We start from the raw sequence: 26,450 nt of genomic DNA, 5'->3' as shown, positions 1-26,450 counted from the left end.
TGTGTATAGCGGGAGCTTAATGCATCGGGTTACCTTTATTACGTTGCTGAACAGACCTTGATAATTGATTCTTGATTCCAGGATTCATTTTCAAGGGATAAAAAAGTGAAATAATACAGTCAAGAACTACCAAGCAAATGCTGCTCCACATCAGTGAAATAATACGTCTTTGTCCCAAGGAGCTGGTAGTTGAGACTAATTCTGATTACTCCGAAAAGAACTACTACAACCTCAGACGAGTCCATCATCCAATGAGAAGATAGTAGTAATAGTTTCATACTCAAGGGGAAACAAAATAAGCTTTTGTCTTTCCAATGTCAAATTGCTGTGAATATTTACTACTACTACTATTGTGATGTAGTGACAGATATTGTTGAAATGTTTTTAGTAGCTCTGTTTTGCTCCTCATTTGATTTGAACAGGTAGATGGTGTTGAAATCCTGCACATTACTCCCTCTTATTTAATTGCATTCTACGTTAGTGTAAGATCATAACATTCAGGGGCCAATGTAATGAAGAAGTCCAAATAAACATCATACTATACAGTCGATGGACAAATGATCCCCACCCCTATCTACAGCAATTGTCGTAGTCCTTGTTTTTACTTCAGAATTTGGTTGCCGTTAAGGGATGAATAGGAGTATGTCTGCATCCTTGACCAGCAGTTTCGGATTCGAGCTCACCTAATAGGGGTGGAGCGCTTCACCTTTTAATGAACCTTACGTGGCACGAATCTAAGTTTGAGTTGTGGGGATAAAAAAAGTATGATAGAGAGCGCCTCCTCCTTTAACGAGCCTTAATACGCGGCACAGATTCTAATTAGTAGGGGTATCAATACGAGTACAACACACATGGAGAGAAACATCAAAAAAAAACCAATAAACTCATTTGCATAAGATATATGTCTCTCTCTAATGGAATTGGTAACTGCCATATTATTCTTTTCCATGATAAACAATTAAATGGAAAACAAAGTTGATAATTGGACGTGATAAGGAAACACAAAAAAGAAATTGAAAACTGAATTCGCAAATATTCAAAAAAGCAACTTTTTTCCAATAGCTCAAAATTAATTTCTCAAAAAAGAAGGGGAAAAAAAAAGTCAACTGACTTGAGAAACTAAAAAGTCATAACATTTGACTTTAAAAAATGACAATGAGGGATATATATGTCATTTACCACTTCAGCATGTACTGCTAAATTTGGTGCTTAGCCTTTTCTCCATGCACACTACACTCTCTTCAATCAATCCTTTCATCACTTCACTTTAACTTCATTCTCCGGCAACCGGCGCCACAAAAGGCCCATTTAAGTTCGGGTCGGGCGCGGGTCGGGATGATATTCGGGTACTTTCTTCCAGACCCCGTAAGTTACTAAATTATTGGGGCTTTGACTTTTTTGCATAAGTCAGCTCAGATTCTGTTTACTTCACTGTAACGTAGACTAATTATAGTGATTTATGCGCATAAATCTGTTTTTTATTTGTGTGCAGTTAATGGATTTATTTAAAGTTTCATTTGAGCTTGTTTAATTATTTTATTTATGGATCAATAATGGATTTTGATTGCTTCCACTTGCTTAAATTTTAGGAAAATTTTGAAGTCTAAGAATTTAGGGTTTTGACTTAGTTCTTACGGTGATTTATGCACATAATTGTGTTTTATTTACTGTTAGTGAGTATTTAAGTTTTCATTCGAGCTTTTCTAAAAATTGTTTATGGATCAAAAATGGATTTTTGATTGCTTCCACTTCTTAAATTCAGTGAATTTTTTTTATCTTTGCAACTCAAGAATGATTGGGGTTTGTATTTGAAATTAGTAGGTGTTGATGGTTTCATTTTCAGCTATTTTTCTTTATTGTTTATTGAACAAGATTTGAATTTGATTGCTTCCACAGTGAAATTCAGGCAAGTTTTATCTTCACAAGTCATAGAATTTAGTGCTTTGACTTTTGTGTTTCCTTTTTCGGTTTGGTATGCTGCTCGAGCACTTTCTTGCTAACCTAGTAAGTGAATTATCGCTTTGACTTTTGCATAAGTCAGCCTAGTTTTATGTTGACCTCACTGTAATGTACATATGCATTACAGTAATACAGTAATATATGCATGTGATTGTATTTTATTTGCAATTAGTGGGTGGTTAAGGTTTTATCTTGTTCCGTGATCAGATTTTAACTTATTGCTTCTGCAGCTAAAAATTGGGAAAATCATGTTCTTTGCAAGTTTAATAATTTTAGTTTCAGGTGAATTTGAAAAAAAAAGATTATTATTTAGAGAAGTCTATTGTTGTGATTGTGTGACTAATGGTGTGGCATACACGCGCATGCACCCACAGACGCATACAGATATGCTCAGGAAACCTTTTCTGGATAACTACTTCAGTTAGCACATGTGAGCACATCCACTAGGAAGCATAATGAAAAATATTCAGGTCATCTATTATTAGCATTTGTTAGCATCATATTTCCTTTTTTCTTTCTAAGTAAATTTGTTAGCATCATAATTTGCATGCATGTAATACTTGTTTCCGTACATTCCAGGTAACAAAGAGGTTTGCCTTTTGATTTCATTCTCGGGGAGCTTAGGAGGATGTATCTGCTATATGAAATGTCTGGTGTGATGGTAATTTCCTTTGAGTTGCTGTGCTATAAGGAGTCAAGACTGACTTCTAAGCCTTTGTAAGATTCTGCTTCTTCTTCTCTTCTTTGTCTTTCATTTACTTATAATTTTGAAGCATTTGTAAGATATACTCCTGAATGATTATACTTTTAGAAATTGTGGATGCCGATGATTGGAGGTGCTTTCAATTGAGTTTCTGTTTAATCCGTATTTAGAGTTATCCCCTGGTTTTATTAATGCTTTAGAGATGGATCACTAATTTCTTCTCCCCCCCCCCCCCCCAAAATGAATTTTTAGAACTTAAATTGGATGAACTTGTTGAACTCAAATTGTTAGGTTGCTGAACATTTTACTTGATAATTATTAACATGCCGAATACTTTGGTTGTCTTCTACCTGTTCATGCTTGCAAAGACATAAACAGCTGAAGGGTGCTGTTGATTAGCCCATTTTCTCTTGCAGACAGCCATAGGTATAGTGCTTGTTAACATAACTCATATATTGCATCTACATCCCTGTCTAAATTGTAGAAATTTTAATCTCTAAGTTGTTTAATGGTTGTAGGTGCATGCATTGGTTAGAAATGAACTCTGATGCTCTTTGACGGACTGAACTAATCACTATGAGCCCTTCTATGACAAAAAAGCATATTCAAAGGAACTCCTCATAGGATTTAGCTATTTACTGGTTTTATTCAGCTAAGATTTTGGTATACGCTACAGTTGACTGTCCTTGCTCACGATAATCTCATATAGCAATGCGTTCATGGTGGGGGAAGTCTTCATCTAAGGATGTAAGGAGGAAATCCAAGAAGGAACGTTTCATTGATACAATAAGTAGGAAACTGAAGATTTTCACCGAGGAAAAATCGAGTGGTAAATCTGGATCATCTCGAAGAAGATGTAATGATATTATTTCAGAAAAGGGTTCTCAATCAAGGGTTTCCAGGTCACCATCACCATCTACGCCAGCTTCATGCTGTCAGAGCTTTGTTGATAGGACTTCTTCTCAACCACTTCCCCTTCCTGAGGGTCACTTTTCTAATGTACATCTTGTCGACTCTGAGAACAGTGCATCCATAAAATCAGTGACTAGTGGAGACTCCAAGCCATCATTGACTTTGCCTCTTCCCATGCCTAGGCATCCTCCAAATGGACCAGCTGCTACAGGGGTTGACAAGGACTTACCAACTGCTTCTGTTTCATGTGACAGCTCCAGTGACAGTGATGACCCTGCTGACTCACGGCTTCTTAGCCCCCAAACATCTGATTATGAAAACGGGAGCAGAACTGCCTTGAATAGTCCTTCCAGGTAAGCACAAACTGATACAATGTGCTGTCCCAGCTTCCAATTTGATACACAGCAGTTCTTAAGAGTTTCTCTTTTTAGAATTTCTAACAAATAAACTCAATGTTTCTGTAGTTTGAAGCAGAAGGTTCAATCTCCTATTGCATCCAAAGCAAGTCCAGGAGAGTCTAACAATCAGGTGATCCCTACATCTCCTAGACAGAGGCTTTTAAACTCTCATGTGGCAGACTTACAGATTCCTCATCATGGTGTTATCTATAGTGCTCCTGACAGCTCGATGTCAAGTCCTTCAAGAAGTCCCATGAGGGTATTCGGGCATGAACCGGTCATGAACTTTGGTTTCTGGCTAGGGAAGCCACATGGAGACATAACCTTATTAGGATCAGGGCACTGCTCTAGTCCAGGTTCAGTCCAGAATTCAGGACAAAATTCAATTGGAGGTGATATGTCAGCACAGCCCTTTTGGCCACACAGCAGGTGTAGTCCTGAGTGTTCACCTGTACCTAGCCCCAGAATGACTAGTCCTGGTCCTGGCTCTAGGATACATAGTGGTGCTGTAACTCCTTTGCATCCTCGATCTGGTGGGACATCGGCTGAATCTTCCACAGCCTGGCTTGATGATGGAAAACAGCAAAGTCACCGGCTGCCTCTTCCTCCCATATCAATCCCTCATTCTCATTTTTCTCCATATTCAGTGGCTCCTGCAATTCCACGAAGTCCTGGTAGGACAGAAAATCCTCCAATCCCAGGGTCACGATGGAAGAAAGGACGTCTGATTGGCAGAGGCACATTTGGACATGTGTACCTTGGTTTTAACAGGTCAGTAGCTGGGATGGTAATCGATACTTTACCGTTGTTTCTTATAAAGTTTACCTTCAATGTGCTTTTAATATTCCTACCTGCATTTTTGCTTGAGATTTGTACACATGCTTTACATTAGATTACTTTAATGATGATCCACTGGAGGTGGAGTTAGCAAACTAATGGAGTTCTTCTTGTATCATTATTTTATCTTTTCAAAACAGACACTAATTTTAATGCATATTTGATAACAATCTGCAGTGAAAGTGGTGAGATGTGTGCAATGAAGGAAGTAACACTTTTTTCAGATGATGCTAAGTCAAGAGAGAGTGCACAGCAACTTGGACAAGTGAGTTACTTTTAAGAAATATCTAAATTTGCTTCTCCGGACTATACTTATGCTCTATACAGAATTTTTATGGGATAAATGTTTTCACACGAAGTACTTAGTTGAAGCTAAATAAAAAACAAAAAGAAGCAATATTATTATTATTATTATTATTATTTTGAAAATTATCATCGTGTTTCTGTTGTTGACTTCATAATTTATCTTCATGAAACCATAGCTTGAGCAATATTTTGTAGGAAATATCACTGCTAAGTCGGTTGCGCCATCCAAATATCGTGCAATATTATGGATCTGAGTCGGTAAGTTTCTTAAAGTGGTTACTGCTGGCATCATGCTTGTCATAATTAATCATAAAATGTTTTCTTTATTTAAAGTAAGTTGTACAATAAGATCAAAGTTGACTAAGTACGATGTGCCCAAAATTTTGTTTGATAAGCTCCAACATTCTATTCTCAAGTTATTCAGGATATCAACAATCATGATTTTATTTTTGAATATGTTACAGTTTGCACTTAATCTCATGATTCCCTTAAATGATGATATAAGATTGCCTTAAATGCCTCGTTCAATTTCATCTACAGGTAGATGACAAACTATACATATACCTTGAGTATGTCTCTGGTGGTTCAATCTATAAAATTCTTCAAGAATATGGTCAGTTGGGTGAGCTAGCAATTCAAAGTTACACTAAGCAAATTTTGTCTGGGCTAGCATATTTGCATGCTAAAAACACAGTGCATAGGTAGGTGAATTGTTGAAAAAGCACTTGTGGGCAATATACATGTTCTTTTTTGGCATTGATTTTCTTAGAGCCCTGTCTTAATATGTCTAATGACTGACTTTTAGTTTTAAATTTTGTTCAGAGATATTAAAGGGGCAAACATACTGGTTGACCCAAGTGGCCGCGTTAAATTGGCAGATTTTGGGATGGCAAAACATGTATGATCTTTTTGTGCAGCACACTCTTGTCTGTCTACTTTTTGCATATGGGTTGGAATGCACTTTTTCATCTCTAACATTATTGTTACTTATGTCAAGTTTTCTACGAAACGCGTGGGGCAAGCCAAAAGTTAGGCAGTGCTAGGATCTGCTTTGTGATTGTCTTATTCCTGATATCTGTAGGTTTCCTTTTAGGTCCATAACAATCTCTGTTGTCCCTTTGTAAAATGGAACTCAGAGTTATTGTTTTTAAACCTTTTGGGAGTGAATACTGGAGTCTTGCAAAAGTTTCCTAAAAATAGTTAGAGAACTGCATAAGGATCATATGATGTTTTGAGTTTACAATTTTGAGAATCCAAGAATCAAAAGCTGTAGAATCTCTTGAAATTTGCATAAGAGTGTATACTTATTAACTCTGGGAATTGGGAGGCTATATCATAACCTAATTGAAATATGGCCATTCATGGTAATCTTTTACAGTCTTAGGTGGGAATACTCCAGAAGCAATAAATTTTGAAGTGATTGCAGGTCAACTTTTCGTATGTTTTATAATAATAAATAATTGTCTAAGTTCTGGCCAAAGAATCCTAAATTTACAGCATATTTCTAAGGTTGCACCTGGATAACAACTGTTCGGTCCTCTATTGTTTGACTAGGAGGATTTCCTTTATATCTCTTCCAAGTACACTTTCCCCAAAAAATGTGTCTTGTAAGGTTTTTGAGTTTCAACTGTTGGTGTTAGGAGGAAATGTTTGTTTGTTCATATTTCTGTACAGGTCTTATTTAGCTAGCTCAGTTACATTTTGCAGATAACTGGTCAATACTGTCCTTTGTCTTTCAAGGGAAGTCCTTATTGGATGGCGCCTGAGGTTTGCATTAGTATTACTCAAACGCTTATATCATCAATGTTTAGCATTGTGTTTCAACTAATTCATTTTATAAATTTATTAATCAGGTTATTAAAAATTCAAGTGGTTGCAATCTTGCGGTAGATATATGGAGCCTTGGATGTACAATTCTGGAGATGGCAACGACAAAACCACCTTGGAGTCAGTATGAGGGGGTTAGTAAATATGTATGATGGTCCAAAGAGTAAACAGTTTCAATGTTTTGTTGTGCTTCTAATTCATTTTTAATAGGTTGCTGCTATATTTAAGATTGGAAACAGCAAGGAACTCCCTTTGATCCCCTACCACCTCTCAGATGAGGGCAAGGATTTTGTGTGGCAATGTCTACAACGCAATCCATTCCATCGTCCAACAGCTTCTCAGCTCTTGGAACATCCCTTTGTCAGGAGTAGCGTTCCGGTGGAAAGACCCATTCTAAGTCTTGAACCTGCAGAAATAATACCTCCACTCATGCCTACTGTGAGATCAGTGGTAGGGTTTCCTTCTTTGTGCATCTGGCAATCTTGCCATTCCAGTGCAACTAAAAGCTACACATGCAGTGCCTGCTTCCATAATTTTGGTCTATCTGTGAGCATGACTTCCACAAGGACATTATCATTTCTTCTTGAACATTCCCTACTTTGATTTTTTTTTTTTTTTTTTTTTTGAGTTTCGCTGTGGTTGGTAAAGAAATTATAATAACTATATTAGAAGATTTTGCGACCAACTTTACTGCATTTGTATCCAAGAATGATATATACTACTATTTGAAATTGAGAAGTTTAAAGGAACAGGACATTCTGAAATGATTTGGACAGTTCTTCTAGACACAATTATTTCTACTGTCTGAAGGTAGTAGGCTACAAAAACCAAAAAACATGTGCAAAAACAAATTCAGAAGGATGATTAACTTATTAACTTTTGAGGGTCTCATATCACTTAAGCGCTTGCAAATGAACATTGGTGGGTTGCCGGCTAAGTAGGTTCATTACGTCGTTTGGGGCAATAGTAGATTTTCCTTCAGTGTAAATTCAGTTATATGAAACCTCTATGGTGCTCGCTCCTTTTGGAAAACACATTTTTTCTCAAAAGGTTTGTCTTTTACATTTGTGGTAGGTACCGTCAGTAACACTCGATCCTCTCTGTCTGGGGAACTCCTCTTAATCATTTCTGGGGAGTGGGAGACTAGTGATGTTATCTGCCACCTTTAGGACTCGCGAACATTCTGCTGACTATATGCACCATGATTTAAATTAAGCAAATATACTCTGGCTGATCATTGCTAAACTCATTGTTTTCCTTGGGTCTTAGAGGGTTGACTTCATATTTTTTGATATTTCAGGCCGTCGGACAATCACCTAAGCATATGAGTGGGAGACTCTCCCCCTCCATCATATCAAGCCCCCGTGCTGTATCTGGTTCAACAACACCTCTTAGTGGTGGCGGTGGTGCTGCTCCACTATTTAACTCAATGACCTATTCATCAGAAGGCATAGGAACTTCTTCAAGGGCCCAAAGAAGCTTTCACCCTAATGGTGAAACTAGTCACGATCTGAATCCTGACATGTTTCGAGGGACTTCTCAATCCCATTTGATCCAAGAAACACTTCCATCTGACAATGGTTTTGTTGGAGATAATTTTGGGGGCCCGGCTCAAAGGGGCGTGACTGAACAACCATATCAGGGACAGTCAGTATTAGCTAATAGGGTTGCGCAGCAGCTCCTGAGGGATCAAGTAAAATTGGGCCCATCGTTTGACCTGAATCCTGGCTCTCCAGTATTTGGTCAGGATAATGGGGTTTAACTTGTAAAAGCCACCTGAAAAAAGATGGATGCGCGTGAAATATCTCTTGGAACAATTGCACAGTAACTATACCAAAAAGTCTGGTTTACTGAATAAAAGTTTTGGAGCAGATGAAAGGAGAAGGCGGTCACAAAATACCAATTTATTTGCTGTTAGTTGCTATTGTAAGTTACTTGTACCTGTAACAGCATTTGCTTATGGATTCCACGACGCCCTTGATACTTTTGACTATCTAGTTTATTTTGGTTCTCCTCAGATCACCGCCCAAGGAGCCATGCAGCAGTATATTACAATGACGTATAATTCAACTGGTTCAGAGAAGTTTATAGTTTTGGTTCCACTTACATGATAGAGAGGTACTAGGAAACACACTTTCTTTTGGGCTCATGGTTTGCAAACTCTTGACATATAGATCTTTTCTTCGTCAGGTTGAAATACAAGGAGGCAAATGTGAAAAAATTGTCGTACTTTTGTACAGGATGGACTGATTTTAAAGGCTAGATGGGGAATCTCAGGCTTGCTTGTAAAATATTTATTGGTAATTGTTCATAGTAAAGCTCTCTACTACTCGTTTGAGCTTTTCAGCAAAAGCCTGTTGTATCTTGTATGATGGTTCCCTGTAAGCCAGGTATAATACAACTTTCAGTAATAATAGTAAGCTTTTGAAGTTGAATCATGAATGTGGTTTCAACTTTTATCCTATGTCCTTTTGTCTTAGATAAAGCATGTTTGACCAGTGGTGGCTCATGACATCCATCAGTGTTTTGTTGGGACTTTTAGCACAAAGCGTAAATAAAGCGTGGGCTTTAAAGAATAAAGGCGCAAATGGATAAAAACTACAAATATGTATGTGTAGTCCAATACCAAATATATGGACAAAGAAATTGAAGAAAATTTACGCTAAAGTAAAATATCAATTGTTTAGTGTAGACTCTTCAGGATTATGCTCATTGGCGAGAAAAAGTATGTCTTAGAGTCTTGATGACAACACCGAAGCGCCCGCTAAGCGAGGGGAAGTGCTCAACAACATATTTTGAACCTCGCTTCACGCTCAACAACATATTTTGAACCTCGCTTCAAGGCTTAAGCGCGCCTTTGATAACACTGACATCCATCAACTTTTATCCTGTGTCCTTGTGTGTTGGAGAAGCGTGTTTGACTAATGATGGCTAATGACATCCATCAGGTGATTTTGCTTCTAAACTGCTAAAAAGAAGTATCAAATACACAGTTCAGCCTACATCCCTCTTATTTTCTAAAGTTGGATAAATAGTTGCAAGGCGTATATATCTTTTTGTTTGTTATCACTTAACTACTAATATAGAGAACTATTAATATAGTAAAGTCTCACTTTTTGACAGGAGTAAGTGCTTGCTAAAGCAGGTTACATTTCATTCTTTGTTCGGGGTGAAATTTACTTTGTTATCTAATAACAAGGAATGAGATTGATACCAACTCTCACTCTGAGAGTCAAAGCATTGGTTGGTGCAATCCTCTCTAAATCATCCCTTCTTCGTAGTGTGGAGGACCTAACATCTATGTTACCCGGACTCTCCAAAATCCTGCCGCACCCGTGTCAGATCATCCAAAAATGCACTACTTTTACAGGATCCGACACGCACCCGGTGACATTTTCGGAGAGTCCGAGCAACATAGGCTAACATTCCCATATATTGATTCTCATCCATTCTTCTTTTTCGCGAAATATGTTCAGCTACTTTCAATAGTCAATTAACGAGTATATAAAGATGGTCATCATTCTACTTTCAATAGTCCATAAGAAGTAAAAAGTATTTGAAAAGACAAATAGGAGAACTTGTGAAGAGCGTTCATACTAAGATCAGATACTGAAATTAGGAATGTATAAACCAAGATTGTCGTTGTTTCTACTGAGGCTTCGTCAAATTCAAGCTGAAATCCCAGAGTTTCTTTGCCAACTCTGTATCTCTAGCATGAGAAGTTGGTGTAGCAACATTGCTGTCTGAAAAATATTCACCGGTTATCCCCTTCACCTGAGGATGCAAAGCCACATAGCACGTAGTTGCCGCTCCCTAGAATTAAGGGAGAAACATATAAGAAAACAAATGTAAAATCTTGTGGCAGACAGTTTATATCTTATATTTACAAGAAACTAGTCACCTGTGGAATATCTTTAATAAAGTATTTGCCAATCCAGTTAACTATGCCTGCAAGTAGTCGAAATCAAACATTAACCTCAATCAGTTGAAGAGAGTTGCAATAAACCTAACTTTCGTCAAACCAACCAAAACACAGATATAAGCGAAGGTGTTAATTTTTTATAGGATTGAAGGTTACAATTTCATGAGACATGCGATAAAAACAATAAGAAACACTGTGGAAGATGAAAAAATTACCTTCAATCAAATTCTGGTGACGCATGAGGTTGGTATTAATTGCCCCTGGGTGAAGCGAATTTGCAGTTATCTCCAATCCTTCTTCCTGTAAGACAAGTAGCAATAGAGCTTATGCTTAACAAGAACAGAGATCCACTTCATCATACTGCATTCCTTCTAGGACAGGTTTAAACGTCATTTTTAAAGAATTAGTAAAAACCTGCTTTCAGGGAATTAAATAAACTCATAATTTCATTGACTATAAAGTTGCACAATATCATATATAGTGGCTCAACTAACAACAATGAAAATTCAAATAGTAAGAGTTTGCTTATCCACCTTTTGTCGCCAAACAATCAGAGGTTGAGGCTTGAGATAGAAGTTGGACCTGAAGTCAGTGATTAGTGGGCCTTACTTCCAAGGATTAACTCTGACCATTGTCCCATTTTACTGACATGTGGGGACTGGGAATTCTCAAAGTCTTACTTTAAATTTGAGAATTGGTGGACGGAGGTAGATGGCTTCAAAGAAAGGATGGAAGGAGGGTGGAATTCATTTCAAATACAAGGTAGACTAGAATATGTTTTGGCCTGCAAACTCAAATGTTTGAAGACAAAGCTGAAATAATGGAATGCTAATAACTATGGGAGCCTGAAGATAAAGAAAACTGGCATACTTGATCAGATTTCAGCAATGGATATTTTACGGGAGCAGAGACCACTTACTAAAGATGAACTTCTTCAAAAGGCAAACTTACATATGGAGTTTGAGAAGATAGCAAAATATGAAGAGATCTCATGGAGACAGAAATCTAGAAGACTTTGGCTAAAAGGAGAAAAAAAACACAAATTTTTTCCAGAAAATGGCCAATTCTCGCAGAAGGTTCAATCACATAGATAATTTGGAGGTTGAAGGAAAAGCTATTACTGATCCAGAAGGTATTAAAAAGGAGATAGTAGACTTTTACCAGAACTTATATGCTGAAACAGAAACATGGAGGCCAAACTATAATTTAATAGATGGGCCTTGCATTTCAGAGGAAGAAAGGGAGTGGCTGCAAAGGGATTTTGACGAACATGAGGTACTGGAAAGTCTTAAACTATGTGCAGCTGATAAGGCCCCAGGCCGGATGGATACACTATGGGGTTCTTTCATAAGTGTTGGGAGATAGTAAGGGAGAATCTCATGAAAACCATTAAGAATTTTCATAATAATGAATACTTTGAAAAGAGTTTCAATGCCTCATACATAGCACTAATTCCTAAGAAGAATGGAGCAAAGGAGCTGCGAGATTTTAGACCAATTAGCCTAATTGGAAGTGTGTATAAGATCATCTCCAAGCTGCTGACAGAAAGATTGAAGAGAGTAGTGAATAAGCTGGTTGATGGTCATCATATGGCATTTATAAGAGGGAGACAAATCATGGACGCTGCATTGATACTTAATGAGTGTGTGGACTCTAGATTGAAAGGGCAGTATCCAGGGATCCTTTGCAAGCTAGATATTGAGAAGGCATATGATCATGTTAATTGGAACTTTCTTCTAAAAATGCTAAAGGATATGGGTTTTGGTGCAAAATGGATTAAGTGGATCTCTTTTTGTATTAAAACTGTAAAATTTTCCATTCTTGTCAATGGCTCCCCAGAAGGATTTTTTGCATCAGATAGAGGTCTTAGACAAGGAGATACCTTGTCATCTTTCCTATTTCTAATAGCCATGGAAGGGCCGAGTCAGATGCTGCAAATTGCCAAAAGGAATGGGTGGATCAGGGGTTTCTCTGCATCAAATAGGGAGGATAGTAGCTTGGAGATCACACATTTGTTGTATGCTGATGATTCACTGGTGTTTTGCGAAGCTAAGGTTGAGCAACTAAGACATCTAAGGCTCATTTTAGTTGTCTTTGAAGCAATCTCAGGGTTGCTGGAGGAAAAGTATGTTGTTCCCGATCAAGGAAGTTCAAAACATTCAGGTATTAGCTACAATTTTGGATTGCCTGGTGGAATCACTGCCAACCACTTACTTGGGTTTGGCATTGGGTTCTAAGAATAAATCCCAGGAAATATGGAATATTGTGGTAGAACTATCAGTAGCAAATCAGCAGCAAAGGTGTTGGGATTAAAAAAAACTGAGCCTGAGACTAATGTTGACTTCCTGAATATGGCAAATCGAACGCTCCCTGAGACTCTTCTCTCTCTTCTTCTTCCTAAGACTCCACCACCCCCATCAAGAGCCAAGCGTCCCGCGTCGAAACCCCAGTGAAATTCTCCGGCGACTGAGCCCTCACGCGCGGCCAACTCGCCTGCTTTTCCGGTGAGATCTCAGCCACGCGCCGGCGCGTGTGGCTTTTTCCGACGACTTTTTCAAACTTTTTTCTTCAGACAACCTCTTCTCGAGGCTTTTCCGAGCCTTCCCGTTTGAGTTTCACCAAAATCCGACGACTTTTTCTTTTTCCGGCCATTAAACCCCAGATTCCGGCGACTATTTCCTTTGTTCAGTACCAGAAAACTTTCTTCCCTTCCTATATACTGTTTTCACCCACTGTGACCACTGATATTCTAATCTTTGAGGCTTTTTCCGGCCAGATCTCACTCCTTTTTTGGGACAGCCGCATTTAGAATATGATGGATTCTACAGAGAGAAGCTCTTTCTTCTCTCTAGAATCTAGAAAATTGGAAAACATGTCTTTCATCAAAGCTGCCTCTTGGCCAGCCCTATAACTTGGGGGAAGATGCCATCGAAAGCTCGACGTTGGGCAGGAGCCGCACTTCTCGCAGTCTGAGGAGCACACTCTCAGGCGCAAGGGTTTCTTGGAATCTAGTCTCATTGGGTCTTTCTCCAAATGGGTTGGTTCTCCGGAGGCTGTTAGGAACTGGGCAGCAGAGGCATGGAACGTCAAGGACGGGCTGAAAATATCGCAACTGGGGGACACTCAATATCTCTTTCGTTTTGTCGGCAAGTCTCAAGCTTCAGAAATTCCTGTCAAGGGAAACAGGTGGTTCGATAGGAACTTCTTAAAGCTAGACAGATGGGTGGAGCACGATAGATGTCTCGACCCTCGTTTCACCGGCGAATCATTGGTGGTCAACATGGTGGGTCTCCCGGTGCATCTTTGGTGTCTCGACCTATTCAAGAAGATTGGAGAAATCTGTGCGGGTTTTATTGATGTCCCTTGCAGCTTACATGATCTCTCGCAAGTGAGGATTGTGGTGAGGAAAGGGGGCAGAATCCCTGTCTCCACTTTGGTTGAGCCCTGAATTTCGTCCCATATTATGCCTGTGATAGTGGCGGAAGAAAAGGGAAGGTCAAATAGAAGGGAGGGGAGGGGAGGGGAAATCAGTCTCTGAGGGGAGGGGAGGGCTCATCGGATCAGTGGACTAAGCCGGAATCAGACGTTTAGATCGAGAAGAGACGGGAGGTTTGAATTTGGGAGAAGACAAAATTTTAACAGGAGGAAAAGACGTGAATGGGTTAGTGATGAGGGTTGGAAAGGCAGAATGGGTCGGTCCTCTTTTAACTAACTATTATAGGGCCGGGCAAGATTTCAGCAAGTATAGGCCTGGGCCTCCACACATGGACCCAGCAACCTTTCCTAATTCTATTAGAATTGATCCCAAGGGGCCCAGATTATATCAAGCTGCGTCTGATAAGGCTCCTAAGCATATGGGAGCAATCGCTCCTTCTTCTTCTGCCAATGGTGCCTCACACAGTGGTATTTCTTCACCAAGCACTAGTGACTTGCGCCCCTCTTCAGCCACTGCTCCAGGGGCAACACCGGCTAAAGCTAGTGGTGTTATTCCACGGCCTCTGATGGACCCAGCTCCATCGCCCCCTCATCTCCCCATGTGCTTAGTTGTGCTGAGGTTACAATACAAGCTCCTTCCTCTTCTAGGGAGATTGTTGCGCTTGCCCCAATTGATGTCAGTGGCGGGCCAGTAATACCAGTTAATATGCCGCCAAGGGCTCCATCACGATACCCTGCCAGAAAGGCATTAATTTCAGAGATTGGTACCTCTCAAGGAAACGACGAGATCCACCCGGCACCTAAAGTTCCTATTGCTAGCAATGCTATGGTTCTGCATTCCTCCGATAGGGACAAGGAAAAGGTACTTATAGAAGACGCATGTCCAATTTCGTCACGGATTGGAGAAGGGGATATGTCCTTTTGGATGAAGGATAAACTATTAAACTTTGGGAAGTTCTTAGGTGTTTTTTTTAAGGGAAGGAAGATATGGTGCTAGAACTGTTGAGGGAGATTGAGCAACAGTCTTTTTACGAAGGTGCAGGGAGGAAGTTGGGTAAAGGTGTTAAGCAAAATAACTTAGGGGATGTAGTGGTGTATCAGAGAAGGGGCAGGGTGTGTGACAGGGAGAAAGGGACCTCGGCTGGGGGAGTGGGGAAATGGGGACTAATGTTACTTATGGAAGTTAAGATTCTTTCATGGAATGTGAGGGGGATGAATAACCCAAACAAAAGGGTCATCATCAAAGTGAGAGTTAGGGAGTGCGGTGCCAACCTAGTTTGTTTTCCGGAGACCAAAATGGAAGTTTTGTCGGATGCGATCGTGAGAAGTGTCTGGGAATGTAGTTGGGTGAAATATGACTGGGTCCCCGTAGCGGGAAGTGCCGGGGGCATTCTACTTATGTGGGATGATAGAAGCTTGGAGGTAAAGGAGATTAGGAAGGGAGTTTTTTCTTTAGCAGCTCTCGTCAAAGATAGAGTGAGTGGGGGTGGAGTGGGGATTTGGGGAGTGTACGGACCGGTAGGGAAAGGGTCCAAGGTGTATTTCTGGGAGGAACTGGCCAATATTATGGGGGAATGGGACATTCCATGGGTTCTAGGGGGAGACTTTAACACTATTAGATTCCCGGAGGAGAGATTAGGGTGTAATCTGATTTCGAGGGACATGGAGGAGTTTTCTGACTTCATCAATGATCACTTTCTCGTTGATCTTCCTCTGTCAGGGGAAAGGTTTACATGGGCCAGGGCGGAGGATTCCAACTCAAGGTCTAGACTTGATAGATTTTTCATATCGCGCTCCTGGGATGAGCTGGTGCCGAATGTGCTGCAGATTCCTTTACCTAGGCTGACTTCGGATCATTTGCCTATCTTGCTAGATGGATGCAGAGGGAGGGGGTGCGTGCTCCCTTCCGATTCGAGAACATGTGGTTGAAAGTGCCAGGATTTGGTGACAAAGTGAAAGAATGGTGGACAAGCTACGGGGTATCAGGGTTACCTTCATTCCGTCAGTCGAAGAAACTCAAATTGCTCAAGGGAGATATTATTAGGTGGAATAAGGAGGTCTACGGGAAGGTAGAGGTCAAAATGAGGGAGTTTATGCATGAATTGGGGGAATTAGAGAGAGGGGAAGGGGCGACGGAGCTAGATGAATTTGAGAAAGCGAGATTGGGGGAAGTTAAGAGGGAAATAGTCGAGTTAGCAATAGTGCAGGAGACTAGTTGGCGGCAAAAATCAAGGGAGCTCTGGTTAAAGGAGGGAGATTTGAATACCAAGTTTTTCCACAGGGTTGCGGTTGCAAATCGAAGGAGAAACATCATAGAGTCCTTAGTTATGGATGGGGTGAGGATTGAGGTAGAGGAGGAGGTAAAGGGGGCGATAGTGGGGTTTTATGAGAACTTATACAAAGAGTAAGTTAGTTGGAGGCCTACTTTGGGGGGAATAGAGTTCAACCACATAGGGGAGGGAGACAGTGAGTGGCTAGAAACAGCTTTTGAGAAGGAGGAGGTGCATGATGCTATGTCGAGTTGTGCCAGTGATAAGGCCCCCGGGCCTGATGGTTTCTCCTTGGCCTTCTTCCAACTCTGTTGGGACACCATTAAGGGGGAATTGATGGAAGCCATTGAATACTTCCACATGAATGGTGCTTTCGAGAGAAGTATCAATGCTTTTTTTATTACTATTGTGCCTAAGAAAGAAGGCGCATCTTGTATCAGAGACTACAGGCCTATAGTCTCGTGGGGAGCATTTACAAGATTATTTCTAAAGTGCTCTCCAACATACTCAAGAAGGTTTTTAACGTGTCTGTTTCGTCCTCCCAGAATGCGTTTGTGGAAAGTAGGCAGATCCTGGATGCTGCTCTGGTGGCAAATGAACTTGTAGACTCCAGAAAAAAAAATAGAGAACCCGGCTTACTGTGCAAGTTGGACCTTGAAAAGGCTTTCGACCATGTCAATTAGGAGTTCCTGGACTTCATTATGAAGCGGATGGGGTTTGGGAAAAGATGGAGGGGATGGATCAAGTTCTGCATTTCCTCGGTCAGATTTTCTGTCCTGGTTAATGGTAGCCCGTGTGGTTTCTTTGGCAGCTCCAGGGATCTCAGGCAAGTTGATCCCCTATCCCCCATGCTATTCATTTTAGTGATGGATGCTCTGAGTAAAATGATGGATCGTGCGGCGGGTGGAGGCTTCTAGAGAGGATTCCCAGCTCCGATCGGGATGCTCAGTGCCCGAAGAGTCTCTCATTTGCTTTTTACGGATGACACCCTGGTTTTCTGTGATGCCGATATGGATCAGTTGACCTGCTTGAAGCAGGTACTGCAGTGGTTTCAGATAGTATCAGGACGCAAAATCAACCTCGTCAAGTGTGAGATTTTCCCGGTGGGTGAGGTTGCTAACATTGATGTTTTATCTCACGTTCTCGAATGCAAGTTGGGCTCTCTTCCCACTACTTGCCTGGGTCTACCATTGGGCGCTTTGCATAAGGATACTACGGTTTGGAATCCAGTCATTCAAAGGGTTGAAAAAAGATTAGCAGGCTGGCAGAAACGGTACTTGTCAAAAGGCGGTAAGGAAGTGCTTATCAAAAGCACTTTGTCGAGTATCCCTACCTATTACTTGTCCTTGTTGCAAGCTCATATGAGCATCACAGAAAAACTGGAACGGCTTCAAAGGAATTTTCTTTGGGATGCGGCGGATGGAACTAGAAAGTTTCATCTAGTGAATTGACAGACAATCACTTCCCCAAAGAAGTGGGGTGGACTTGGAGTAAAAGATCTTAGGATATTCAACAAAGCTTTGTTAGGGAAGTGGCTGTGGAGATTCGGGGTAGAAAAGCATGCTCTATGGAGGGAGGTCATAGTAGAAAAGTACAATTCCACGGGAGGGGGTTGAAGGACCAAGGCAATCACAGCACCGTTCGGGTGCGGCATGTGGAGGAACATCATGAAGAACTGGGAAGCTTTCTATGGCAACATCACTTACAGGGCGGGAGATGGAAGGAGAATCAGCTTTTGGAATCACAGGTGGTGTGGAGAGAATACTCTAAGGGTCTCTTTCCCCACGTCTTCAAAGTTTCAAACCAAAAGGAATTGATGGTCCAACAGATTCGCAAGAAGCATGAAGGGGGGGGGGGTAGTATGGGAAATCTCTTTTAGAAGGAACATGCAAGATTGGGAGATTTCAGAGCTCCAAAATTTGTTGGCACTGCTATACGGGCAAGACATGCCCCATCCATCTTGCGATTCTTGGAATTGTGTGGCGATGGTTTGTTCACCGTAAAGTCATTTTACCAGAGTATGTTGGCGAGAGAGGAGGCTACTTTTCCATACTCATCGATCTGGATTCCTAAGGCGCCCACGAAGGTGTGCTTTTTTGCATGGCTAGCAGCGAGGGGAGTGATCTTGACAGCTGAAAATCTGCGAAAGAGAGGAATTACACTTGTTAGTTGGTGCTACATGTGTAAAAGCTCAGGGGAAGAAGCTGATCATCTCTTGCTGCATTGCCCGGTTTGTGGAGGGCAATCTTGAATCTTTTTGGTGTTCAATGGGTGATGTCAAATACTGTAAAGGAAATGCTATATAGTTGGGTCGGTTTCCGTAGAAGAAGCAAGCAAAAGGCGTGGAAGTTCGCCCCGTTAGCTCTCATGTGGATAGTCTGGGGAGAGAGAAATATGAGAGTTTTCGAGGTGATTGAGTCTCCGTTTTCACATCTTAATAAATAGTCTTTTATCTTTGATCGCTTTTTGGTGCACACATATAGCCCCTACTTGTGTAGAAGATTGGGCGTCTTTTATAGAGAATCATGTTCTGATGTAAATTCTCTACTTTTTGGTATACTTCTTGTATACGGGAGTTTTTTCTCCCTTTTGATTAATACAATTTACCTTATCAAAAAAAACTTGGAAGAGCCAATATTTATCTCTGGGAGGTAGAGTAGTTTTGGTGAATTCTGTTTTGGATGCACTTCCAACATGTCATGTCCTTTTTCCTATTCCAGTTAAGGTGAGAAAAAGAATAGATGCAGCAAGGAGGAATTTTATCTGGCGGGGCAATAGAGACAAGAGTCATTCACTTAGTTAAGTGGGACTCACTCATTACCAGCAAAAGAGAAGGGGGTCTAGGTATCAGGAACTTAAAGGCACACAATCAGAGTCTGCTCATGAAGTGGTTGTGGAGGTATCAACTAGAGACTAATGCTCTATGGAAGAAGGTCATATATGAGAAGTATGGCCAGTTGGATCAGTGGTGTGTGCACCAGTTAATACTCTTTATGGAGTGGGAGTTTGGAAAACTATCAGGAAGTTCTGTAATTCTATGTTGTGCAACACTAGCATAAAGGTTGGAAATGGAAGGAAGACATTGTTTTGGAATGATAATTGGCTAGAACATGGTCCGCTAAAAGAACTATTCCCTGAATTTTGCTGCATTGCTACGGTGCTTGATCTTAGAATGGAAGCAGCTTGGGGACAACATGGTTAGAACATCAATTTTAGAAGAAGTCTGAATGATTAGGAGCTTGGGAGAATTGCCGAGTTTTTTACAACTTTGGAAGCTTTCCAAGGTCTTAAAGAACATGAGGATTCTCTTATTTGGAACAATGGTAAAAATGGGATGTATACTGCCAAAGCAGCTTATCTTTTGTTGTCAAACACTGGTCGTCACATAGAAGGTTGGCCATGGAAGAGTATCTGGAAAGTTAAAGCTCCTTATAAGGTGATTTGTTTCACATGGCTGGTAGCAAGAGAAGTATGCTTAACTCAAGAGAACCAAAAGGAGGGGATTCCAACTTTGCTCTAGATGTGTTTTATGTGGCAGAGAATTGGAAACAAACAGCCACTTATTCCTTCACTGCCCTATTACTACTCTACTGTGGCAATTGTTCCTTAACATTGTTGGGCTAAGATGGTCTATGCCAGCTACTACTGTTGAGTTACTAAAATGTTCCAGGAACAATACTGGAGACTCAGTGAGTCAAAAGACATGGTGGAAACTGATACCTGCATGCATATGGTGGACAGTATGGAAGGAGAGAAACTCAAAGAGTTTTGAAGACAGATACAAATCCGTTCAAGATGTCAAGATGGACTGTATTCTTCTATTTCATTTTTGGTGTAAAGAAAGTCTTATAGAGGATACAGAAATCTCTAGTAGACATGTTAGGCTTTTTGTAATTAGGTAGATCGAGATTGATCTACTATTCCATGTACATATGGTTATGCACTGCCTTAGTGCACTTTTATTAATACAAATGTTACCATTCTCAAAAAAGTCGTGATTAGCGGGTCTGAAAGTGCGGCCTAGCATGGTCACTCATGTACATATTGTACCAAATTGTCCTAGGAGCCAGTTCAGGAATGAAAACTACAATTTTTTTGCAATAACTGACCAAATAAAACAAATAACAAAACTAAGTAGAACTATGAGAATTCTTCTGGAAGGTTATTAAGAATACACTCGGTTCTAGGCAAGTTAAACGACCAATGCAATTGGTTCACCTTGTAATTTCCAACAAGTGACTGAAGGCTGAGAAGCTACTCAGGAAGATGCACTTCTAATGGCTCTCACCATTCCTCACACCTGCATACAGGCTCTTCCCTCTTATTCTACTCTATGTTTTTTTTAATCTTTTAAGGGTGCAATGCAAAACTGCAAGATATCGAACACATGGGAAAACTCACATCGAACATGTGGCATTGACCATTTGACCTTTACTAAATGAATTTACATGATGGATGAAAAACTTGTCATCTACTCTTACTGAGACACAAGAACAATTTCATCATTCAAATGAGGAAACTGTCGCTTAATTGTCTATGAACATTTCTTTGGTTGTGTCATTATTCGGAAAACAATTTCAAATTAACTAATCTTTTTGCATAAAATGATGCACAGGATACAAGAATCTGTGATACTCCCAGGATATCAAGAATGAACCAAAATCTATAGCTAGAACTTAGCAACATGCTGCCCCCCAGCTTAAGGAAAGGGGCTCGAAAATAAGGCAAAGAATAATGTACTTGGATAGATGCAAGGTCTTCTTTCACGAATTCCTTTAGGGGTCATTTGGTACGTGGACTAAATTATATCGGGATTATAATCCCTGGACTAATTTATCCCACCTGGGAGAGGTGGTATAAAATAATCCCTAATTTAATGGGATAAGGTGGAATAAGATGGAATATCCAATATTAAGGGCCCGTTTGGATTGGCTTAAAAAAGTGGCTTTTAAGTTAAGTGCTTAAAAGCACTTTATAAGTGCTGGAACTTGTTTGACAAATAAGCAATTACGTGTTTGGATAAAAGTGCTGAAACTTAAAACAAGCTGATGAAGTGTTTGGTAAACAAGTGCTGGTAAGCATTTTTTCTTGTTAAAATGACTGAAATATCCTTAAAGTTGTTAACATTATAAAGAAGATGATGACTATAATATTATATTTTCCATTCATAGCTTCAAATTCCGGGGTAACACGTAAATTCATTGAATGATTTGATTTTAGAATATAGTTACACCAATTAAAAAAAAAAGGAAGGATTCAACGACCAAAAGTATTAAATGTTATGGAACAAAAAAAGAAGCCAAAAGAACAATATTTACAAAATATTAGAATGTATCAAACATTATTTAAAAAACTATTGTTTGCTTCACGTTAAGAACTTCAAGAAATTGACAAATATTGGAGAATGGAGAAAAAAAAATTGTATGTTGTAGGGTTTTTACTTGGGGGTAATTTCGGGATTTTTAAAAATTATAAGGGATAAGAATGTAATATCCTTGGTCAAAGCAATATGACTTTTAAGCCAATTTAGAAAAAGTTGGGTTTTCCAACTTATTGATTTTGGCTTTTTTTAAGCAGATTTTAACTTTTTTTAAGCCCATTTTTTTGTTGCCAAACACTTCCACAAGTTAAAAGCTGGTTTGACCAGCTTTTAAGCCCATCCAAATAGGCTCTAAGTCTGGGATTAAATTTATACCATGTTTGGTTGACGGTATAAATTTATCACTGCCAACCAAACAAAGTATAAATTTAATCCCACACCTTATCCCGCGTACCAAACGATCCCTTAGTTCCTACACTTGGGTAACAGGATGATGATCAATGAAAAACTAAAACTTGAACATAAATGGTGGGAACTGTTGAAATGTACATTTTTAGTAAATTAAACAATAATTCCATTTTTTTATTTTTTTATTTTTTAAAATATTTTTAATAATAATGCCACTTTCAAATTGTCACTCGGAAAAAGAACCTAGACATGGACATAAGATCAAATTGATATAATTAAATGTTTCCTCTGGATGTTAAAATGTTCAGTTGGTTACCAGTCGCTGAAGTAAAGAGAAGCTTCAATACCCAGAAGACAATAGTTTACCTTGAAACGTCTTGCAAGTTCATTAGCATGTAAGATATTAGCAAGCTTTGATTGTCCGTAAGCATACCAAGAAGTGTAACTGGAAATAGACAAATAATTATCGTCAAATCTCTTGTTCAAAGAAAGATCCACTGCCAGATCCTGAATCTTATGTGTTGTATTTGGTTCTTCATTCTGTTTTCCTGTTATAATTTGCAGTTTTATACTGCTCTACTTTCAAAACAGGTTGTTAAATAAAACTGAAAACTATATATTCGCCAACCAACAAATCTGAAGTACAAAAACTTGAAGCATTGACAATAACATAGAACATTGCAAAACCAAGTATAGCAAGAAAAGTAAAAGGTAGAACAAGGAAATTAATATGGTTTCTATTTTGGATTTTGCCAAAATAATGTATACTTTCCAAAAACTTAACTTGCCACATTCTTTTCTTTTTGATAAATAACCTAAATCTAAATTAATCAAAAGCAACATATAGCCCCACCTTTAGACCCAGTCTTCATATTACAATTCATTTTTTAGACTCTAAAACTTAGCTAGGTCAATGTTTTATCATTAAAGATGTGTAAATATCAAAGCAAAGAAAAATTGAACATTAGTAAGAATATGAAGAGGGCAGCCATGAATTACCTATCTTTGTCGTTGATTTTGTCAAGGCGAATTCCTTCACGGTATGTAAACTTATGTCCCATTGATGAAACATTAACAATCCTTCCTTCTTTGTGGCTCTGTTGAGCTGTATTTTTCAGGTTCTCTAGCAAAAGATTTGTCAAAAGAAAATGACCTGCACAAACAATACTAGTCTTCTTATATTGGCGGTACTTCAACCTGAAACCATCCTATTAGTGCATAACAAGTCCAAGAGAACAAAACACACACGGCTGTACACATGAGATTATTGACTAATAAAGCCAGGGTAACTTCAAGAAGATCAGTCTCTTTTTTATTGGTAGAACGTAATATTTTAGATAATAATTTAAAAAAAGAATGATCTCCCCGAAGTTAGGTGGATCATTCTTAGACTGATATCGTTAAAACACTGGTTATACAATAGGCAGCAGTTTCACCTTTTATAGTCATAAAGGTTTCGACGCAATATCTGAGTATAAAGGACTTTACAACAACAACAACAACAACTCAGTATAATCCCACTAGTGGGGTCTGGGGAGGGTAGTGTGTACGCAGACCTTACCCCTACTCTGGGGTAGAGAGGCTGTTTCCGATAGACCCTCGGCTCCCTTCCTCCAAGAACTCTCCACCTTGCTCTTGGGGTGACTCGAACTCACAACCTCTTGGTTGGAAGTGGAGGGTGCTTACCACTAGATCAACCCACTCTTGAGTATAAAGGACTTTGTAGGTTAAAAAGTGTAGCCATAAGATACATCAAACATAGAACCTCCTCTCTTCTAAGACCCAAACACTAACTAGCCTTGGTATGGAAGCAAGAAGCTCAACTTAATGAAAAAGCTCGTCTACAAGCCAACGAATATACCTCTCACCATTATGCTATTTTCATAAAATAATAGTAAAACAAAATGATAAAATGTCAAATCTTGAGAAAGGGTCCGTGTATTGTACCAACTACCATGTCAAGGAATGACTATGTATTGTGAAAATTCTTCATGAATGTGAATATTCTCCCATTAACTAAGATATGTTAAACAGACATAAGAAATAAACTCATTTACCTAGATGATTAGTTGCAAACTGCAATTCAATGTTGTCTTGAGAAAGCATGAATGGCGGAGCCATAACCCCTGCATTATTGCTTCAAAAATAAAAGGAAGTATTTTATTTTTTAATATTCACACATAAGAATGGAACGCATAGTGACCAAGATGCTCATTCCAAGCAATGCCAGGATGAACGCAAAAATCCATTATGATTGTGCATTCTGCCACTAATTCAGTTAAAGGAATGTTTTCTTACATTAGGATGTTCAAAGGATAGCTGGAAGAGGTGTACTCTGATGCAAACTTCCTAACAGATTCCATAGAACTGAGATCCAACTCCATTACATCAATTTTGGCAGGAGGAATCTCTTTAAGAATACTTTCTTTAACTTTTGCGCCAGTTTTTACATTGCGAACTGCCATTACTACATGTGCGCCACGCATTGCAAGGACACGCGTCGTTTCTGCACCAATACCACTTGATGCTCCTGAAAATTTAAAGATCCGGACAAAAATAAGCCTTCGTTCAGCTTGCATTGCACATGCTAGTAAGTAATTGAGAGGCAATCATCCAAATTCAAAGTGACCCTCTTAAATGCACGAAAAGCAATATGAAACTCTACTGAAATATAAACTTATTCTTGAAACAAATAGATTTTTGAACTCTTGCTAGTTATGAGAAGTAAAAGCAAAGTAGATAGGAGGTCTTCCATCCAAGAAAGATAGTGATTTCACTCTTTCTCTAACATTTTCATGGAATTTTTGGGAGATGAGATGACTTCTTTCCCAAACGGGCGATATAAGTTGCAAATTCTGAGATATTTCTTCAATATGAAACAACATAAAAATTTTGGACTCCCATGTCAGCGACAAATTACTACCATCTAGTTGCAGTCTCGAAAAGAGAAATGTCAACAAGGAAGAAAGATTTCATTTTGGAACTCCATTAATTAATTTGAAATGATCATCGCTTGCCATTGATATTCACATTTAACTTCTACTAATAGTTATATCAATAAATACAGTCAATCAACTACACCTCATTCCTGAGCTAGTTAGACTCAGTTATATGAATCCTCTCTATCCATTCCACTTTCATTGAATATCGAACACGTCCAGCAAAATTAATTCAGAGGATTTTTCATATCATATTGGACAATTATTACATTGGCCATCAATTTACCACAACCCTCCTCCTTTATCCGGGTTAAAAAAGAACCATGCTTTGGAAACTCGGACCGAGTTTATATCAACAAACACAATAAAATTGCAGTCTGGTGCACTAAGCTTCCGTTATGCGCAGGTCCATAAGGATGCAGCTTTACCCTGCATTTATGTGAGGCTTCCACGACCTCTTGCAACAATAACAAACTAAAGTAGCAGGCACAGTTCAACATATTTCCTTTCACCACAAACAATAAGTGGAGAACTAATACAGTATACAGATAATAAAAAAAAAATAATAGAGTCAAATGAAAAAGAAAAAAGAAAAAAAAAAAACTAAAGAAAGCAGATACCAAATTGGTCAATCAAAACATTGGAATAATGGGTATTGAAGAAATAAAAAAATACTTCAAAAAAAAAAAGGTGATGAACCTGTAACAACGGCAGTGAGGCCAGTAGCATCAATTCCTTGAGTAACTTCTTCGGCAGTAGAAGAAGCTGAAAATCCAGATCCTCCTTTCCTTCCAAAAATCCACATCTTTTTTTTGCTCTTTTCTTGGAGTGTTGACTTGTTGATTAGTGTAAATCAAGGAAATGCTGTAATTAGTTCTTTGTTTCTATAGCTATGAATATATATATTAGTAGTTGCTATGTTACGTTTTAAAGAGTAAAGACAAATTTTCTTTCTTGGACACAGAGGTATTGATAAAACCAAAAATTTTACCCATAAAACAACAAAGGAGAAAAGCCAACGCAATGATCCACTATTTGTTTCTTTTTAGAGTGGATTACACGCAAACAATACACAACCAACTTAATATTATTATGAATAATTATGATATTTACCTTAATGTAATTATGGGTAAATTACTCTGATTTATTATTATTAGAGTCTTACTTCATTAAACCGTAACTATCAAATCGTTTTAAACGTAATTAAATGATAT

The 26,450-nt window shown here is 39.1% G+C and overlaps 2 protein-coding genes across 6 annotated transcripts; one reads left to right on the top strand and one right to left on the bottom strand.

Annotated features, from left to right (window-relative positions):
• Positions 1–1,208: 1,208 nt before the first annotated feature.
• Positions 1,209–9,377, top strand: LOC107820209 (mitogen-activated protein kinase kinase kinase YODA). Of its 5 annotated transcripts, none has more exons than XR_001655891.2 (15): positions 1,209–1,346; positions 2,334–2,429; positions 2,539–2,676; positions 3,181–3,927; positions 4,039–4,743; positions 4,987–5,074; positions 5,311–5,373; positions 5,656–5,816; positions 5,938–6,013; positions 6,823–6,882; positions 6,969–7,076; positions 7,153–7,392; positions 8,243–8,868; positions 8,961–9,060; positions 9,133–9,377. XR_001655891.2 is itself a non-coding variant. In XM_016646440.2 (13 exons), exons 4-13 carry the CDS (start codon positions 3,374–3,376, stop codon positions 8,702–8,704), a joined length of 2,517 nt encoding a protein of 838 aa, XP_016501926.2. In that variant the 5' UTR covers positions 1,223–1,365; positions 2,334–2,429; positions 2,539–2,676; positions 3,181–3,373; the 3' UTR covers positions 8,705–9,377. The 5 variants fall into 5 exon arrangements, 1 of the variants encoding a protein (XP_016501926.2); XR_001655894.2 differs by having other exon boundaries at positions 1,223–1,365; positions 7,171–7,392; XR_001655890.2 differs by having other exon boundaries at positions 1,223–1,365.
• A 1,034-nt stretch (positions 9,378–10,411) lies between these two features.
• LOC107825842 (short-chain dehydrogenase TIC 32, chloroplastic) lies at positions 10,412–26,219 on the bottom strand. Its single transcript, XM_075246151.1, has 8 exons — positions 25,936–26,219; positions 24,596–24,827; positions 24,355–24,434; positions 23,297–23,450; positions 22,664–22,742; positions 11,080–11,164; positions 10,844–10,890; positions 10,412–10,755 (listed from the first exon to the last, which is right to left on the bottom strand). The coding sequence occupies exons 1-8, from the start codon at positions 26,039–26,041 to the stop codon at positions 10,591–10,593; spliced, it is 948 nt and encodes a 315-aa protein (XP_075102252.1). The 5' UTR covers positions 26,042–26,219; the 3' UTR covers positions 10,412–10,590.
• Positions 26,220–26,450: the final 231 nt, after the last annotated feature.

Source organism: Nicotiana tabacum, chromosome 23 (assembly GCF_000715075.1).
Source record: "Nicotiana tabacum cultivar K326 chromosome 23, ASM71507v2, whole genome shotgun sequence".
NCBI classification, from domain to species: Eukaryota; Viridiplantae; Streptophyta; class Magnoliopsida; order Solanales; family Solanaceae; genus Nicotiana; species Nicotiana tabacum.
This window is presented reverse-complemented; position numbering and strand designations above follow the sequence as displayed.

Coding starts and splice junctions, on each gene's coding strand:
- LOC107820209 (XM_016646440.2), top strand. CDS start 3,374: ATGCGTTCATGGTGGGGGAAGTCTTCATCTAAGGATGTAAGGAGGAAA. Junction 3,928..4,038: donor GCCTTGAATAGTCCTTCCAG/GTAAGCACAAAC, acceptor ATGTTTCTGTAG/TTTGAAGCAGAAGGTTCAAT. Junction 6,883..6,968: donor CTTATTGGATGGCGCCTGAG/GTTTGCATTAGT, acceptor TTTATTAATCAG/GTTATTAAAAATTCAAGTGG.
- LOC107825842 (XM_075246151.1), bottom strand. CDS start 26,041: ATGTGGATTTTTGGAAGGAAAGGAGGATCTGGATTTTCAGCTTCTTCT. Junction 24,828..25,935: donor CCTCACTGCCGTTGTTACAG/GTTCATCACCTT, acceptor TTAAATTTTCAG/GAGCATCAAGTGGTATTGGT. Junction 10,756..10,843: donor TTATTAAAGATATTCCACAG/GTGACTAGTTTC, acceptor CCTTAATTCTAG/GGAGCGGCAACTACGTGCTA.